This window comes from Rhamphochromis longiceps, linkage group LG5 (assembly GCF_057381845.1).
Source record: "Rhamphochromis longiceps isolate RC_006_pf linkage group LG5, R_longiceps_female_GT1.1, whole genome shotgun sequence".
In the NCBI taxonomy this organism is placed as follows: domain Eukaryota; kingdom Metazoa; phylum Chordata; class Actinopteri; order Cichliformes; family Cichlidae; genus Rhamphochromis; species Rhamphochromis longiceps.
Window position 1 is genome coordinate 37937140 of NC_140561.1, and position 16499 is coordinate 37953638.

Sequence of the window (16499 nt, forward strand, 5' to 3'; positions counted from 1 at the left end):
CACAGTCAATATAAAATTACCCAGGCCACAGAGTGAGCGAGTGAGAGGGTTTGGGGGGAAAATCCACATTTTTAAAACATATGCATTTCCAGTTCCTCTTTTGTTCTGTTATTAAAAGCAGCATTTGCACCAATCACAGGGGATGCCTCCGCCCGCCGAGTCTCCGAGGCCCGCATAGCTCCACACGCTTCTACTATCTCTCACGCGAACCCATCGCTCAAACAACAAACAACCTGACAGGACACATCCTGAGCAAATATCATAATGTGGCTCAAATCAGTTTGTTCACATATTTTTATTGCAGGAGGAGTAAACAGTCAGATCCAACACTCTTCATTTCAAAGCAAAAGTATCAGTTTGAATTTAGCTAATTGTAATATTTAGGTTGAACACTGTATGCAAAGTGCTACTAGATGAGAAAGACAGTATTTCACATATTTACAACAATATATTTAACTTAACATTAGGAATTTGCACTATTAAAAATAGAAGACAGATTCAAATTAGTAAAATAAGGGTTGCTCTGACACTACAAAGTACTATTTGGTAAAAAGGAACATTTTCTGCCTTGTTGGCACATTCATCCTGCCACTGAATTCATGCTTTTACTTTTTTTTCCTTCGAATAAACCCTGCAAAAATGGTGGAGATGTGGGCACCTGTGCACGTCTATCCAGGCAGGATCTGTCCATCCTTGTTTGAAGAGGTGCTGGTGCATGTGTTTTCACAGTGAGATGGTTTCGCCAAGTTTTGTTTCAGTGCTAGCTTAAGACACATTCCTCCTCCCAATCCTCGATTATTACCAACTGAAACACGCTAGCAGGACAGGCTGGAGAAGATTTATCGCTTTTACGGCTTTTTATTTATCTGGATCAAGTCTGAAACATCAAGGAAAAGTGACAAGGAGGCGTCTGTTCCAGCAGTGAAGTTCACCGGGGCTGGGCTCCACATCTGCAGTCAAAGGCACAAGTACTGGAGCTAAAATTGGCTTGTTTTACTATTATTGTTTTAGCATGGCTTTATATGGACGCCAGATGTCATGATTAGCAGCTTTCTGTCCTGGTTCTTTTTAACCCGTAATTATCTTTTGATGTGAAATCCATTTTACACCATATGAGTCAACAGGCAGGGAAGACAAATGCTCCAAAACTTGTGCTTTTGTCTGATGTCAAGGAGCAAAAGATCAAGAGAGGCCTCTCGTTCCGAAGATGTGGTCAAATTCGGTGAGGATGAGCTCCACTGCCTGATTTTGGTAAACCATGTTCACTGCCATGTTGCCGTTATCCCGCTCTGGGCGCATCAGGGTCGGCCCGAACACAATGCCGATGTTCTGGGTGGTCATTCTGTTCGTTTCAGATTGCTCCAACACTCTGCGGGAAACGAGAGAGTGGACAGCGCAGGTTAATAACTCCTTAAATATTAAATTTTGCCGACAAAAAGGATTTGGAATCGCTTCGGCTTCTGAATTTTTAGAGACACGTGCTCAGTGATTCTAGGGATGTCATCCATTCCCACCACATTAGCTCAGACTGAAATATCCCAGCAACTAGTGGATGGACTTTACTGACTTTGGTGATCCCTGACATTTCCTTAAAACCAGCATGAGGTTGACATTTGTGGTTTTGAGTGAAAGGTCTCAACCGCTGTTGGATGGAGTAGCACTGAAGTAGCTACACATGGCACAGCTCAGGATGGGCGTGAAACATTTTGGCTGGAGTCATGATCAGATTAAAGTTTAACTAATCATCAAGTGTTATCCTGCTAAATCCCTAAACTGAGAAAGTGGACGCGGCTATAGCAGCGTTAGCACTGCTCTTGTGCTCGTGTTGGCATACATCCATTAGCATTTACTTTCACAGAGTTGCAAGCACAACTGCAGACTCGTGTCAAGTTATAGAGCAAGCATAGAGACCACAACTAACCTTCCCCTAAAGGTTCATGTTTGTGGTCACGATGTGACATCTTTATAATTTTTACTTAACTCAGGAAGTCAGCTACAAGAATCAACTTGTATATCCATCTGTCACACCTTGCTTTTGCATCTATTTTCACGTACATGCATCTGGGTTTTATAACGTGGATCTGTGCACAAAAGTGTTCTAAATCCGCTGCTTGCATCCACCTATGCTAGCGTATGTGTGTGTTACAGTGTGTGTGTGTGTGATTAGGGGGGGAACTAAGGAATGGTTAAAGCCACAGCATGAGGCATTCTTCTAAAAATGCCATTCCCACCAAGCCACAGAAGCAGCCAGCAATTGCTCAAAACTTCCACATTAAAAAGAGAGGAGGAAAAAAGGGAGAGAGGAGAGGGAAGAGGGGAAAAAAGAAGCGAGCGAGGAAGAGGGAGAAGAGAGAGAACGAGAGAGAGGTTCCAGTGGTGGCGGCGGTGGTGTTGGTATGCCTTCCAGCAGACGAACCACAAGGCTCCCATGGGACCTTCGAGGCAAGTAGGAGAGCGAGGGGGGGGGAGGGAAGAGCGAGCAGGAAGAGGGAGAACAAGGAGAAAGGGATCAAAAGAGGAGGACATAAGGAGGAAGAGGAAAGGGAGAGTGAAAAGAGAGAAAAGAGGGACAAAGAGGAAGTCAGGAAAGGTGGGTAGCGTGCCAGGAAAAGAGGAGGCGAGGGACCTGATTAAGGAGCGAGATAATAAATGAGAAACAGAGAAAGGAATGACAGCGGAGAGAAAATGAGAGAAAGACACAGAGTTGACAAATTCATGGGGCCCACCACACCCTGGCACAAATATCGTCCTCAGAACACGAACACTCACCCCTGGAGTGGAAGGAAAAACCATAGGCGGTAAAAAACACACATTTTATGTACTGTAAAAGGAACTGGCTCGCAGAACATTGTACACCATTCATCTTCCTCCAGCCTTTTCATCTTCACAGGGACCCAAAGTTAACAACAGTGTGATCCCGGTTCAGCGCTGGCATACTTTGAGAGCTGTGGCCAAAGAATCCCCGACAGAAATTTCGGAGACCAACGAGGGAAGTGCCCCCTCTTGTGGTCAGGTTTTAAAAGAAAAGGAAGATATTTTCCTTTCCTACCAGGGCATCTGGTTCATTCATTTGTCCCTAAATGCCTCGAGGAAATACCCAACATTATGAACTCTACCCATTTAAGGGCACTGGAACCATTACAGGCAATAAAAACAGGCACAGACTAAAGAAAAAAACACGAAGACATCAGTAGAATAAACACTAGACGTGGGTTATTCTCACCGTTTGAGGTGGCGGCACATGAACTGTAGCGTGTCGTGGTTTGGAGGAGGCATGTTGAGCACCAGACACTTCAAGCGATCGATTTTGTCCATATAGTCTGACATTTCTGCAACACAGAGCAAGATATGCATCAGATCAGGCCAAGTGTCATCATGCATTTTATTAGCATTTTTAGACACATCCCCCAACTGATATCATATTACGAGCATCCGCTATCTAATCGGATACACTTTATCTGCAGATCAATCCATGTGCCCACAGTCTACAAAAAGTGTCCAATGCATCGATGACAAAATGCATTTTTAAAATATTTTCCTGATCTTTAATATGCTAATGTTCTACTAAGAGGAATTACTGTAAGATGCCAGATTGTCTGCCTGCCTGTCTTTAAGCATAAGTAGAAGATAATGAGATAAAGTGCCATATCATGTAAGCGCAGGAAATCTGAACATAAGTAAAGGAAACGCAACTCTCACTGTCAGCAAATTCTCACAAAAGATAACAAATAAAGTGAAACTAATAATAAGTGTTTGCTGGAGTCGATGCAAAAAACTATTTAAGAGTCATTCTGACACATCACTGGCCTTTTTTAATTGAATATTTGTGGCTTTTTAAGATTCACATTTTAAGGAGGGAAAAAAATGTAGTGCATGTGAAAGTAAATTGTAAAATTGTTGATCGTTTTACGGCGTCTGTGACAAGTTTCCAGTTCAACTCAAACAGAGCTTCACAAAAATGCCTTTCAACACAGCTGTGTGAGAAAGTTTGAGGACGTAAAATGTAAAGATTTTTATTTATTTACACATACAGTGGGGCAAAAAAGTATTTAGTCAGCCACCGATTGTGCAAGTTCCCCCACTTAAAATGATGACAGAGGTCAGTAATTTGCCTTTACCAGGTTTGCACACACAGTAGCTGGTATTTTGGCCCATTCCTCCATGCAGATCTTCTCGAGAGCAGTGATGTTTTGGGGCTGTCGCCGAGCAACACGGACTTTCAACTCCCGCCACAGATTTTCTATGGGGTTGAGGTCTGGAGACTGGCTAGGCCACTCCAGGACTTTCAAATGCTTCTTACGGAGCCACTCCTTTGTTGCCCGGGCGGTGTGTTTTGGATCATTGTCATGTTGGAAGACCCAGCCTCGTTTCATCTTCAAAGTTCTCACTGATGGAAGGAGGTTTTGGCTCAAAATCTCACGATACATGGCCCCATTCATTCTGTCCTTAACACGGATCAGTCGTCCTGTCCCCTTGGCAGAAAAACAGCCCCATAGCATGATGTTTCCACCCCCGTGCTTCACAGTAGGTATGGTGTTCTTGGGATGCAACTCAGTATTCTTCTTCCTCCAAACACGACGAGTTGAGTTTATACCAAAAAGTTCTACTTTGGTTTCATCTGACCACATGACATTCTCCCAATCCTCTGCTGTATCATCCATGTGCTCTCTGGCAAACTTCAGACGGGCCTGGACATGCACTGGCTTCAGCAGCGGAACACGTCTGGCACTGCGGGATTTGATTCCCTGCCGTTGTAGTGTGTTACTGATGGTGACCTTTGTTACTTTGGTCCCAGCTCTCTGCAGGTCATTCACCAGGTCCCCCCGTGTGGTTCTGGGATCTTTGCTCACCGTTCTCATGATCATTTTGACCCCACGGGATGAGATCTTGCGTGGAGCCCCAGATCGAGGGAGATTATCAGTGGTCTTGTATGTCTTCCATTTTCTGATGATTGCTCCCACAGTTGATTTTTTCACACCAAGCTGCTTGCCTATTGTAGATTCACTCTTCCCAGTCTGGTGCAGGTCTACAATACTTTTCCTGGTGTCCTTCGAAAGCTCTTTGGTCTTGGCCATGGCGGAGTTTGGAGTCTGACTGTTTGAGGCTGTGGACAGGTGTCTTTTATACAGACGATGGGTTCAAACAGGTGCCATTCATACAGGTAACGAGTGGGGGACAGAAAAGCTTCTTACAGAAGACGTTACAGGTCTGTGAGAGCCAGAGATTTTCCTTGTTTGAGGTGACCAAATACTTATTTTCCACCCTAATTTACGAATAAATTCTTTACAAATCCTACCATGTGGATTCATGGATTTTTTTTTTCACATTCTGTCTCTCACAGTTGAAGTGTACCTCTGGTGCAAATTACTGACCTCTGTCATCATTTTAAGTGGGGGAACTTGCACAATCGGTGGCTGACTAAATACTTTTTTGCCCCACTGTATGTGTGTGTTTACGCAAATGCTGCATCAGTATAACGATATAACATTTTCTAAACATGGAAAGGGAGTCGAGTGAAGTGTGAAAACAAAGTGAAAACGATTTAAGATTCTAACCAAGCCTACGCTGGTTTTGACTCAGTAAGACCACAGTCGTGTTGTGTGTATTCAAAATACTACAACAGAGGAAAATAATATGTGAAATTAAAAAGTGGGCGTCCTGGTGGTCTAGACGTTTAAGAAGCTGACTGTGCAGCTGCATCGCCTGGACCATTATTACCAAGTAAAAGGCACGAAATGACAAATATCTTCCTGAGCCTAAATATATCTCACCTCAAACACGAAGCACATTAAAAATTGACTTCATGCGCACGAGGCAAAAGGTTATGAGAATCTATTTGAGTTATTTTCAAGATGGGGGTGGGCGATTCATTTTCCCAACGGAAACAGGGACTGTGGTGGAGGGCAGTCCCAGTTTTCCAGTCGTGTGGGAAAATTAACTTCACACTCCTAATCTAGAATATTTATACAGATTACAAAATAAACAGTCCGGGGCTGAAACTGGTTACTCACTGACTGTCTCCACAATGTCGGTGAAGAAGCCGTACGGCACGAGGGGCTCGGGAAGCTCGCGAAAGAAGAGTTTCAAAGCTCCCGTGATGACATGTATGTCCTCCCACTCGCTCTCGTCCAAATTCAACTTCTCCTCTGAGACAGAGAGGGAGAGGAGGAGGATGAGGAGAGATTCAGCCAGACGGGGTCAGGGGAAGTAAAGGAAAGGCGAGAGGGATACGACATACAGAGACAAAGAGTTTAAATTTAGAGTCACAATTGTCACAGGATTGGCTGACATAAGCAAAGTGTAAATTCACTTCAGCACTGAGGCGTAACATGAAGGCTTGTAGCTGCAGGAGGGAGATAGAGATGCTCTGTAAAAGTAACAAGCACAAACACACTGGCGCACAAGTACACACACACTTTAAAGGATAAAGCACACTTGTTTTTTAGACACAAGCCAGACTAATGCTTCTCATGTTGGATTATAAGAGGCACTGAAACGAATTTGAGGCTGATATTGATATACGGCAGTCAACAAATCTCTATTTTCTTATGATGTGAAACATCAGAGATGTTGCTGGGGGAGTAGAGCGCTTCACGAGCAGCTGATTCTCTGTTTCAGCCACTTGGTGGCAGCCACGGACTGTGTGAGAAGCCGCTGTACAACCTGCTGCACATTATTACATCAGAAAACTTGAAGCACAAAAGCCTAAGGGACACACATACATTAAGCAAATGGTAACACACACATCCACACAAAAAAGAGAAAAGTTTGCTGCCCGTCTGCGCCTCGGATCGGCTCTGCGCTTCAGTCTGTGGGTGAGTATTTTTGGGAGGTTCTGACTGAGGTGTTCACATTATGCAACACATAATGCACAAAAACCAAGCAGGCTGAGTAAGATGTGAAAACGGCGGTTTGCCTTGTCTGCCCGAATGTACCTTGTACCAACTCCGCTGGGAACATGTAACGGCCATCGGTAGTCACCGCTCGCTCTGCAAAAACCAACAGTTACTCAGGCAGCTTTTCCCCGTGTCTGTTATCATAAGGATGTCGTGTAGTGTGGGACAGTGACTGATTTCAAACATTATGTTACGCACTCTGAAACAAAACATCATGAGATAAATTTAGTCTTGGTTTTAAGCGACTGAAACAGATCATTTCTGCTAAAAAGGAAAAAAAAAAAACAGGCCAACTTTGATCCTCTCCTAAATTTCTTCATATTTCCCCCCCCTGTTATTACAGAACAGTTATCGTCAGTAGTTTCCCACCCTCCCCTGCATCCTTACCGTGGTTCACCAGAAAGCGCAGTTTCTGTATCACAGCCAGGTTTCCTGATACTCTGTAGATGCCGTCGGTCTCCAGACCTGCAACACACCAAACAAAGCATGCTAGACAAGGGGATCTCCACCGCTGCCTAAGATAATCAAAGTCAAAATGAAAGTATCACATGACCATGTTTTTTAAGATTCATGAGTGATAGAGATTGTGTCTTCAGTTGTGAGCCGGTCTGAGCTCACTTCATTGTTTTGCTGTTCTTGGCAGCCAAATCTTCTGCAAATCAATAATTCAGTATGCAGAGGTTATGCAGTTTGTTATGTTGCGTAAGTGGAGACGTAAGTAGAGCAGTTTTCAAAACCTTAAAAAAAAAGTCTGATCATGTGCTCATGCAAAAGCATAATCATGGATATGACCAGGCCTATGAATACATTTAAACTTCCTCTTCGCGTTTCACACCATGCTGCTCGATGAAGCAGTTACAAAGGAGTACTAATGCTCTAAGTTTCAGCTTTCCTCACACTGCTTTCAGTATTAGAAGCTGTAAAACAAGCCTGACATTTTAATCTTTCGGACATATTGATTATAAGTATCCTGCGCTGACGCTGCTATTGAGCATTTTTCTTTCTGTAAAACCATCACGTGAAATGGTTAACTGTAGCGTGACCTTTAAATAAGGCACACCGCTTCACAGTCACTCGCTAACACTTAATGTTTCATGTTGCTGGAACTGACTTCACTCAGTCACATGAAATCTAAATCTGCAGCTGGTTACTGGCTAAAGCTGGCCTGGTGAACGGGATACATTTCTAAGTTAGAAAAATATTTTTGTTATCCAGCAACTTATTTATTCAGATTAAACTATAATCCAAAACCACACATTGCTTTACAATCTGTTTTAAATATGAAGAATCAGTTAATTATGTAACCACTTAAAATAATCATCAACTGGTCCAAGCTTCTCAGATGTGAATAAATTGCTCATTATAATATCTTAGTCATCTCTGACATTCAAATGAATTCATACAGGCTTTGAAAAGTTGGTAAGATGAAGAAAAAGGTGGGTATTTTTCATCCTGCTTTAACTAGTAGTATGGCAACCTGTATACCTAACACTTGGGAAAAGATCAGATGCTCTTAATTTCATTATTATATATGATATGTGCAGAAATTATCAGTAAAGTTTGGCTTACTTTGTCCTAAAGTTTGTTCCATACCCTTAAACATAGTTAAAAGTCTTGATCTGAAAGTATTGCTCCCAAGAGATCTTTATTTATTCATCACAAACTGGTTTTTAAAGCCCTAAAACACACACATTTTCTCCCGTGTCTTAAATATTTATCGCTGCATTGTTTCTTAACAGCCTCTAAACAACTCAATTTTCTCTCATTTAGACCTTTTTCAGGCTGCCAAGCTGTCAAGATCTCTTCTGCGAATCTGAACATTTCGTGTCTGCTTTCTGTCGGGCAATCAGTGACTTTGTGTTTGGTGAGTTCTGCCAAAGAACTGTGAGGACCGTGAGCTCAGAGTTGCTGTCAAACTGCGCTCAAAACAGGGCTGAGGGTGATTTCTCATGTGTTCACTTTGAGTTGGGAATCAAATTAGCAGGAGGTGTGTTTGCAGCGACTGTACCTCTCCTTTCCACAGCTTCAGTACAAAGTCTGACGAAGCGAGGGACGGTGCTTCTCTCCCTCTCACAGAGCATCTCCAGACTGCATCCAAACACCTGATCTGAGGGCCGATGACAGGTGGACACAAACATGCTTTTTATGTCTGTTTAGACGTGTTTCTCAGATGATTGCATGCACATTTTTTTTTTCAACCAAGACATGATGTAAGAGCTCCAAGTTAATTTACTGATAAGTTTTCTGTTCACTCTGGGAGAAAACCTTCATGTTTGACTCCGTTCCCACCAGAAAAGTTAACTCAGACTGGATGATGCAATGCAACTCATGCCCTGTGCTGTATACTTGTATACTATCGTTGGACTATAGATAAATGCTGAGACTTCCTGGCTGCCTATCTCTGATGGAATTCAGTTAAAAGGCAACAGTTTCTGCTGTAAGAGCACAGCCGTGTAATATTAATAACTAAGCCAAAGAGAACATGTACTTTGTGATTCACCCTGTATACTGCTGAATAAAGGATACTTGCATTTAAATGGTCTGCGACTTCAAAAAGAAATCTCACCTTTAATGAGCCCTTTCTCCTGCAGGGCCTGTAGAGGAGGTCTCTTTAGGATCAGCTTCTTCAGCCGCGTCTTCACTCTTTTCCTCTCTGTGTTTTCCAGGTTGGACGTCGAGCGAGGGACTGCAGAAGGAGGGAAGCGGGAGGAGGAGGAAGGGAAAGAGAAGGAAGAGGAGGAGGTCAGTGTGGGGCATTCGGCTGTGGGGCAGGAAAGCAGATGAGAGGGGATGGTGGTGAGAATGAAAAGCGGGAGGGCGGGCCGACGGCGGAGGTGGGAGAGGACGGACGAGGGGATTATCTGCCAGGGAGGATGGGTGAAAATGTAAGTGGGCTGGATAGAGGAGAGGATGGAAGACAGGATGGAGGGATGCAAGAAGCCTGTGTGGAAGTTTAGAAAAAACAGGGATGATGATGATGATGGAGAGAAAGGATGTGATTAAAGTGGAGTGGGGGGCAGGGAGGGCTTTTAGATGGTGGCATCAGGGAAAGAAGCGAGGCATCAGGTGAGGATGGCTTACGAGATGGTCGCCTGTCGTCCTCGTCACCGCTTTGGTCCAGCATCTCCACGCTGCCCGCCCTCCTCAGAGAGTACAGAAGGACGTTGTCTAACGGATTCTCACGGTCCTGAAAAGCAGCCAGAGGGAGCAGTGTGTTAATGACATTACAGAGATGCACGTGCAATGTTCCCTCTAAGCTGGGCGCAGGCGCAATTGCGCACTGCTGGCACGGTCTCTGCGCACAGAAAAAAAAATCTAACCTGAATTGAAATTAAAATTAAAATTTCAACAATTCTGTTTTGCAGTGTGAGTCAGTCAGTGACTGGCTGCTCCCGTATGGGATTAGAACGATGCCACCTTATCCCATAGTCCAGCCAATGATGCGATTCACATTCGTATATACGCAGCTAATCAACGTCGTTGACAGGCTATGACAGCGTCCTTGTGTGCCGACACCGGTGTTTTAGCTGGCAAAGCGGCGTGGCTGATGTGGAGTGAAGCCACGTTAATGACAACGTGTACAACCATTGGAGATGTGAGCAGGACAGACGGAACAACTGACGGGAAAAGTGTGGACTTTATACCAGTTTTTAAATTGTGTTGATCGGCCACGTAAAACCAGAGTTATGATAAAAATATTTGCAATGTTTGGTTTTCTTCCTGAATACTGTCGTTGTTTATATTTACTGCGGGAAGAAACGGTAAAAACTGCGTTTTATAAGGAAAGCGCTCTCCACCTGTGAGCAAAGACGAAACCAAAACACCCCCACCCTTTCCTACTGGTGGAAAAATGTACCATGTCGACCAATCAAAAAATGATATGGCAACATAGCATTTAGTTTTTTAGGAAGGGGGAAGTTTTAGAAGTGACGGCGGTGTTTTGAGATGTGAGAGATTTGTGACGTTTTACGCAAATATTGTGTAGTTAGTGTGTAGTGTAGTCAATAGTTTTGTTGTGTGTCAGAACAATGAGGCGACTGCTGAATGTTACAGGTGTTACAGCAGTGATACATCTGCTGTTGTCAGGCCTGCAGGTATCAGGCTGTTGTTCTCCTTTATCTCATAGTGGACAAATTATTTTTTGGAGCGGCACAAATAATTTGTGTGGCATCAGATTTGATGCAGAGCAGCTGATTGTTCTGTAAATAGTTTGAAATGTTTATTTAAAAAACCGCACTTGGCTGCATTTTTAGGTAAACAGCTGCAAAAAACTTTGTTGTTTGCAAAACTCAGTAACTTTTTTTGAAGAAGTAACTGTATAATTAATTGCCCAACATTCATTATTATATACTGTATTTTGCAGACAGAGAGTTACAGGATTCTCTCCCAGACCACAGACTCATAATACAAGTCAGCGCTTTATAAAAATAAAATAAAATAAAATAAAATAAAATAAAAGAAGAAAGTTGTGTTTTCAAAATTGGAGTTCAAGTGATTTTTACTTCCAATAGTGTTAACATACTACACAGGTCATGAACAAGATTGCTTTTTAATTTTCATTGTAAGTGGGCTAAAGCAGTTAATTAAAAGTAGTCTAACATAAATGTAAATGCTGTAATTTGATTACTTTAATAAACCATGTAACTTGGATGGATTCGATGCTGGCGTGACCACAGTGCACACGTCTGCTGTTGCTCACAGTGGTCCAAGGGACCACTTGGAGTTTGTGTGTTCGCTCAGACACATGAAAACATTGCACATAGGTGTATTAGCCCACTTAAGTAGGTTTTAGAAAGCTCACGGAAAAATATTTACGCACCGACAAATATAGAACAGATGATTTTACTAAACGCAGAATGGAAAGTCAGTCATTGTTCAAAGGAAACAACTATGTTAGCACACATGAATCATTAAAAAAAAAAAACATTTTTTGCAGAACTTCCCGCAGTGAAGCTTTTCTACAAGACAAAGATTATTTTTAAGTGCTTTACGTAAGTCATAAAAGACCAACATTTAGAAATGGAACAGAAGTATTTAACCTCTTCAGGCATGACTTCTTTCTTGGGATACATTTTCAGTTTCTCCTATTTAAAAGTTTAAAAACTAACCATCATCTTTGAACAACAGGGTTTTTTTCCTTTAAAAACCTTGATGTCCTCATATGAGACAGAGGGTTTATTAAACAGCATAACACAAAACAACACCATTGTTTAATAAAGTAAAAAACACAGGAGGTTATTTAAAATCTTTTACAGAGTTTTACAGGTAAAATTTTCCAAATGCATGAGCAAAGTGAGCAACAGCATGCATATTGTAGCTAAAGGCAAACGACAGACATACTGACAGTAATATTTAAACCCACAGGGTTGTGTTGTCCAGCTGTGTGTGTCTGTGAGTGAATGTGTGTTTCTCACCAGCCTGTCGATGACATTCTGGATGGTGCTGTACCACTCTCTGATCAGCGAGTCCGTCTCTGACTGCAGAAGAAACTCGTTGCCTGTCACAGTCCTCAACTAACAAAACAAAACAAAACATTTGACCCATGTTAACTCCAGACACACTGTCCCACTCTCCACTGGCTTTCCCACTCATCTGTGTGAATCCACTTTAACAAAAGTTGACATGTAAGTTAATTATTTGGACGTGTTGTAGTAGCTTGACCGTAATGTTATAATTAGCTCATCAGTTTATCAGATTTCTCTTTAAAAATATTTTTACTGCTTCCTCTTCGTCAGAATGGGTCACCGAGCTGGCGAAAGAAAGCTTCCCATTCTCGCTTCCCTCACTGCTGACAGAATAGCCCCAGTGTATATTCCCAGTGTATCAGCACAAAGGAACATTTTGCTAAGGAAACCGACGTGTTTCGTTTCCAGGATCACAGAAATAAAAAAATTCTTGAGAAAGATTTTAAGAGGATGAAACCACAGGTCTGTCAAAGTTTCTTGCAGGTTTTGCAATCTTTATTTCACTTTTTGGGGGTTTTGTTTCTTACCTTGAAGACGTTCTTCTTGCTGGACAGCTCGTTGGCCCAGTGCAGTTTTGCTCCTCTTAAATCCACACTGCTCTCAGGACGACTGTTTCCCGGTTTCTGCGTATAAGAAACACATTTTTCTTTTACTCTCATGACTCAGTTGCCTGAATTGACCACTTTTTGTTTCTAAAAATTGGATTTTGTTGTGCAGCCTGTATTGCCCAACCTTCACATATAACACCTGTAACTGGTCTGCATGACCTCTTTAACTTTAACAGCACAGTGAACAAAAATATTAAAAACTGCTCTTTAACACAGGAGGCTACAACTACCAATGACTGTTAGAAAGAGCAGGCTTTTACAAGAATGGGATGAACATAAGAAAAACCAAAACATGATGGCAACTGTGGAGGCTTAAAAATCCTGGCATCTAAAGAAAACAGAAAAAATATTCATAAGTGTTGGATAACTGGGAAAAATCAATAGTAGGAGTGCTCCTGGTGTTCCCTAAACCACCGGTGCTTGTAGAAAGGAATAATGGTAAAAAGAACGAATGAATCACCAAACAATGCCATGAACAAATCCACATCCAGGCACTCAAGCCAGGTTTAGACAAGCAATAAAAGGCCTTCTTTTTGGTGGGCTAGGGACATAAAAAAAATATATACCAAGGCATCAAAAAATTTGGCCTCTATAATATCTTGTTCATCTAGTTATACAAGCTTTTTAACCCCCAGGAATACAACATATGCGTTCTTATGAAACAATAACTAATAATAGTATTAATTTTCTAAAATACTTAATTAAAGAGTCTGTCTGTGCTCTTACCCAACTAGAAGGTGTCTGTGATTTGGGGTCCTTGAAGAAAACCAAACTGTTCCCCACTAACACCACCCAGGAAGGGCTCCAATTTTTCCTGCAACCCAACAAGAATGCATGTACTCATAAGCTGGGATTCACTTAGCAAAATCATACTTGCTGAATTAATCAAAAAAAATGATTTTTTCATCTTCTCTAAGAGCCGCCTCACCTCAGTTTTCGGCCACCTTCTGCAATTTTTGTCTTGTTCAGCAGGCCCGCTTTCTCCAGCTCCTAGAAACACATTAAAAGGGTTTAAAAGCACATTAACATCTGCAGTATTCAGAGATATTTACAGTGTCACGTTGGCAGCATTGCTCAGAAAAAGCAGGAGTGGAGTAAATAAAAAAAAGAGCACAAAGAAGTGTGTGAGGGCAAGTTGAATTTTAACATTACAGCACCACAGCAGGATTTTCCTCTGTGTAATATTACAGCATCCTTTGCAAACGCATTAAACTTGGCTGTTGCATCATTCAAGAAATAGGAGGAGGGGAAATGCTTTAAAATCTCCCACTGCGGTATGGCCCCGTTTAGGGTAAAAGAACAAATTTACTGGTATTGATGAACTTACGGCTCATAAGTGTTGAATATGGTATGCGTATAAAAGCAGTGATGACCTACAAACCTAAACTTCTTCTGCAAATGAACTGTGGTAGAAAAAAAATAATACTCAAAAATTAGAATTGCTCTGTTTTATGAGAAAAATGTTAGTAAACCAAGAGAACACCTGCAAATAAGAGCACATGCACCTGATGTGTACAGGGTGCACCCCACCCCTCACACTATGATGGCTGGGATAACCTCCAGCTACCTCACATGCAGTAAAAGAAAAGGTTGATTGTCATTAAGGCAAACAAAGGAATGCGTTATGGAGAACCACTTTTTAAAAAATCAACCTGTTATTATTAGAAAATAAGCATTGCAGTTTTACGCTTTAGGAAGAATTATTTGGCTGACAGCGCTGGATTTCTTAGAGCCTCGTTGTCCTGTGAAAGCCAAAACTTCAGCGCTTGCTGCGCTGAGAGAAGCAACTAGTAGCACGTTCTCCAAGTCCTTAAAAAAATATAAATATATATATGGAAATATGCTTTCACTTCAGCTTTAAATTAACAGGTGGAGTTTTCTCACCGGTGTGCAGCCATCACTGTCCGGCGAGCTCGCAGGAGACGGAGGCTCCACAACGATGTTGGTCACATTGCGGGAGTAATCTCTGCACTGCTGGACCAGCTGAAAAACAGGAAGCAGTGGTCATCTGCTCAGCTGTCCGTTTGTGTATGTGCATATGTTTTGTGCGATAACTATTTGTTGACGGGTATCTCCGTTTCCTCTTTCTCTCTGTCAAAACACTTTATGAGCTTGTGTGGAGCGTGTGCTCGGGAGGCAAATACCTTGTTGTCGGGCAGGATCATGGACTGGGAGTGGTTGAGTTGCTGCTTGACATCATGCAGGGGTGCAGAATCATCGCACTGGGTTCTGGTGTCACTAAATGCCATCGTGCTCAGGGTGTCAGAGGAGGCGGCACGCTGCATGCTCTTCAAGGTCAAATGTTCAGGAGAGTTGTGAAAGGGTGGAACATACAACCAAAGGAAAGAGCAATTTGCTGAACTATTATTTTATTTTTTTTCACATCTGTAAATGGTGTACTTAAAGCCTCTGAGAGCTGATATACTTGTGTAGTTCTGAATAACTGAATGTGCAACCACTGTACAACAGTACAAAGGCCCTGAAGGGCTTTTCAAAGGTCAACTATGACTCTTTATTAATGCTTAGTAGTTTAAATAAAACAGAAAAACATCAGCCACACAAAGCCTGGAGTCGCAATCAGTCAGCCTGCTTCATCACACTTCTGATCTTCACTGTTCATAGGTGCTATGATAAAGATATCTCTTTATTGGGTCTTCACCTTTAAAGTTTAACCATACTGACACTGAAAGTAGTAATTCAAGTCAGCTGCAGTGGGCTTGTTTTATGGGGGGCTTTTTCGCTTTTATTTGAAGCACAGTGAAGAACAGACAGAAATGCAGGGAGAGAAACAAAGAGTTTGGACAGACATGCAGCAACGGGTGTCAGGTTAGGGTCACACGGCTGCATTTAACCCATTCAACCTGTGAGCTGGGCTGGCACCCACAGTGGCCTTGTTGACAAATATATTTTGTCAAGATAACGATTCTGATCTTTGCACTTTTCTCTGACAGAGATGCATAAAAGTCTATAAAAAGATGTAAAATAGATATTTTATTGCCATCATTTGTCCATTTGCATATCCTTCACCTCACTCTGCAGCAGCAAATTATACGGATGTATCCCAGCATCAGCTCTCTGAGAGGTTTAGCCTTTGACTCTCAGTTCTCTCTGTTGTGTTAGGTTGAGGTCAGAATTTAATTGTATATAGTTTAATCAACTGAGGAAGAACAACGTAGCAGTAGCTCTACTTGCACAACAGTGTCACATACACATTTCTATATTTACACAGCACTCCAACACAATGAGCATCCACACTGAACTTTTTACACAGATGGGGACAAATGAGTTTGCCAGAGACACAATGAGGCACAATACGTGCCTCTGCACTTAACAGACAAACTGCTGAGGCTTACAATCCCTTGTGTGTACAAAAACAACGGATGCACAAATTCACACTACTTTAACTTTTCATGCAGCAAAAGCCACAATTGAGTTTACTTCCCAATCCATGTAACCTAGTTCCAACAATCAGACTAAATATCCCTCCTAATGTTTGCCATCTCCTCATGTGGAGGATTAGCACTAAGAGC

At 42.1% G+C, this 16499-nt stretch overlaps 1 protein-coding gene across 5 annotated transcripts in view; it reads right to left on the reverse strand.

The window, feature by feature from the left end:
* Nucleotides 1–276: 276 nt before the first annotated feature.
* arhgap9 (Rho GTPase activating protein 9) overlaps nt 277–16499 on the reverse strand; it is a 46877-nt gene continuing 30654 nt past the window's right edge. For 4 of the 5 annotated variants that reach the window (XM_085407536.1, XM_085407534.1, XM_085407532.1 and 1 more), the window contains 14 exons: nt 15114–15257; nt 14854–14952; nt 13898–13959; nt 13696–13783; nt 12889–12984; nt 12311–12409; nt 9978–10083; nt 9463–9582; nt 8905–9003; nt 7284–7361; nt 6936–6989; nt 6012–6146; nt 3224–3329; nt 277–1369 (listed from right to left, as the gene is read on the reverse strand). In XM_085407536.1, coding sequence (XP_085263662.1) covers nt 1183–1369; nt 3224–3329; nt 6012–6146; nt 6936–6989; nt 7284–7361; nt 8905–9003; nt 9463–9582; nt 9978–10083; nt 12311–12409; nt 12889–12984; nt 13696–13783; nt 13898–13959; nt 14854–14952; nt 15114–15257 — 1473 coding nt within the window. In that variant the 3' untranslated portion in view covers nt 277–1182. The remainder of the gene's footprint in view (nt 1370–3223; nt 3330–6011; nt 6147–6935; nt 6990–7283; nt 7362–8904; nt 9004–9462; nt 9583–9977; nt 10084–12310; nt 12410–12888; nt 12985–13695; nt 13784–13897; nt 13960–14853; nt 14953–15113; nt 15258–16499) is intronic. The other variant, XM_085407535.1, reaches the window with a different exon arrangement.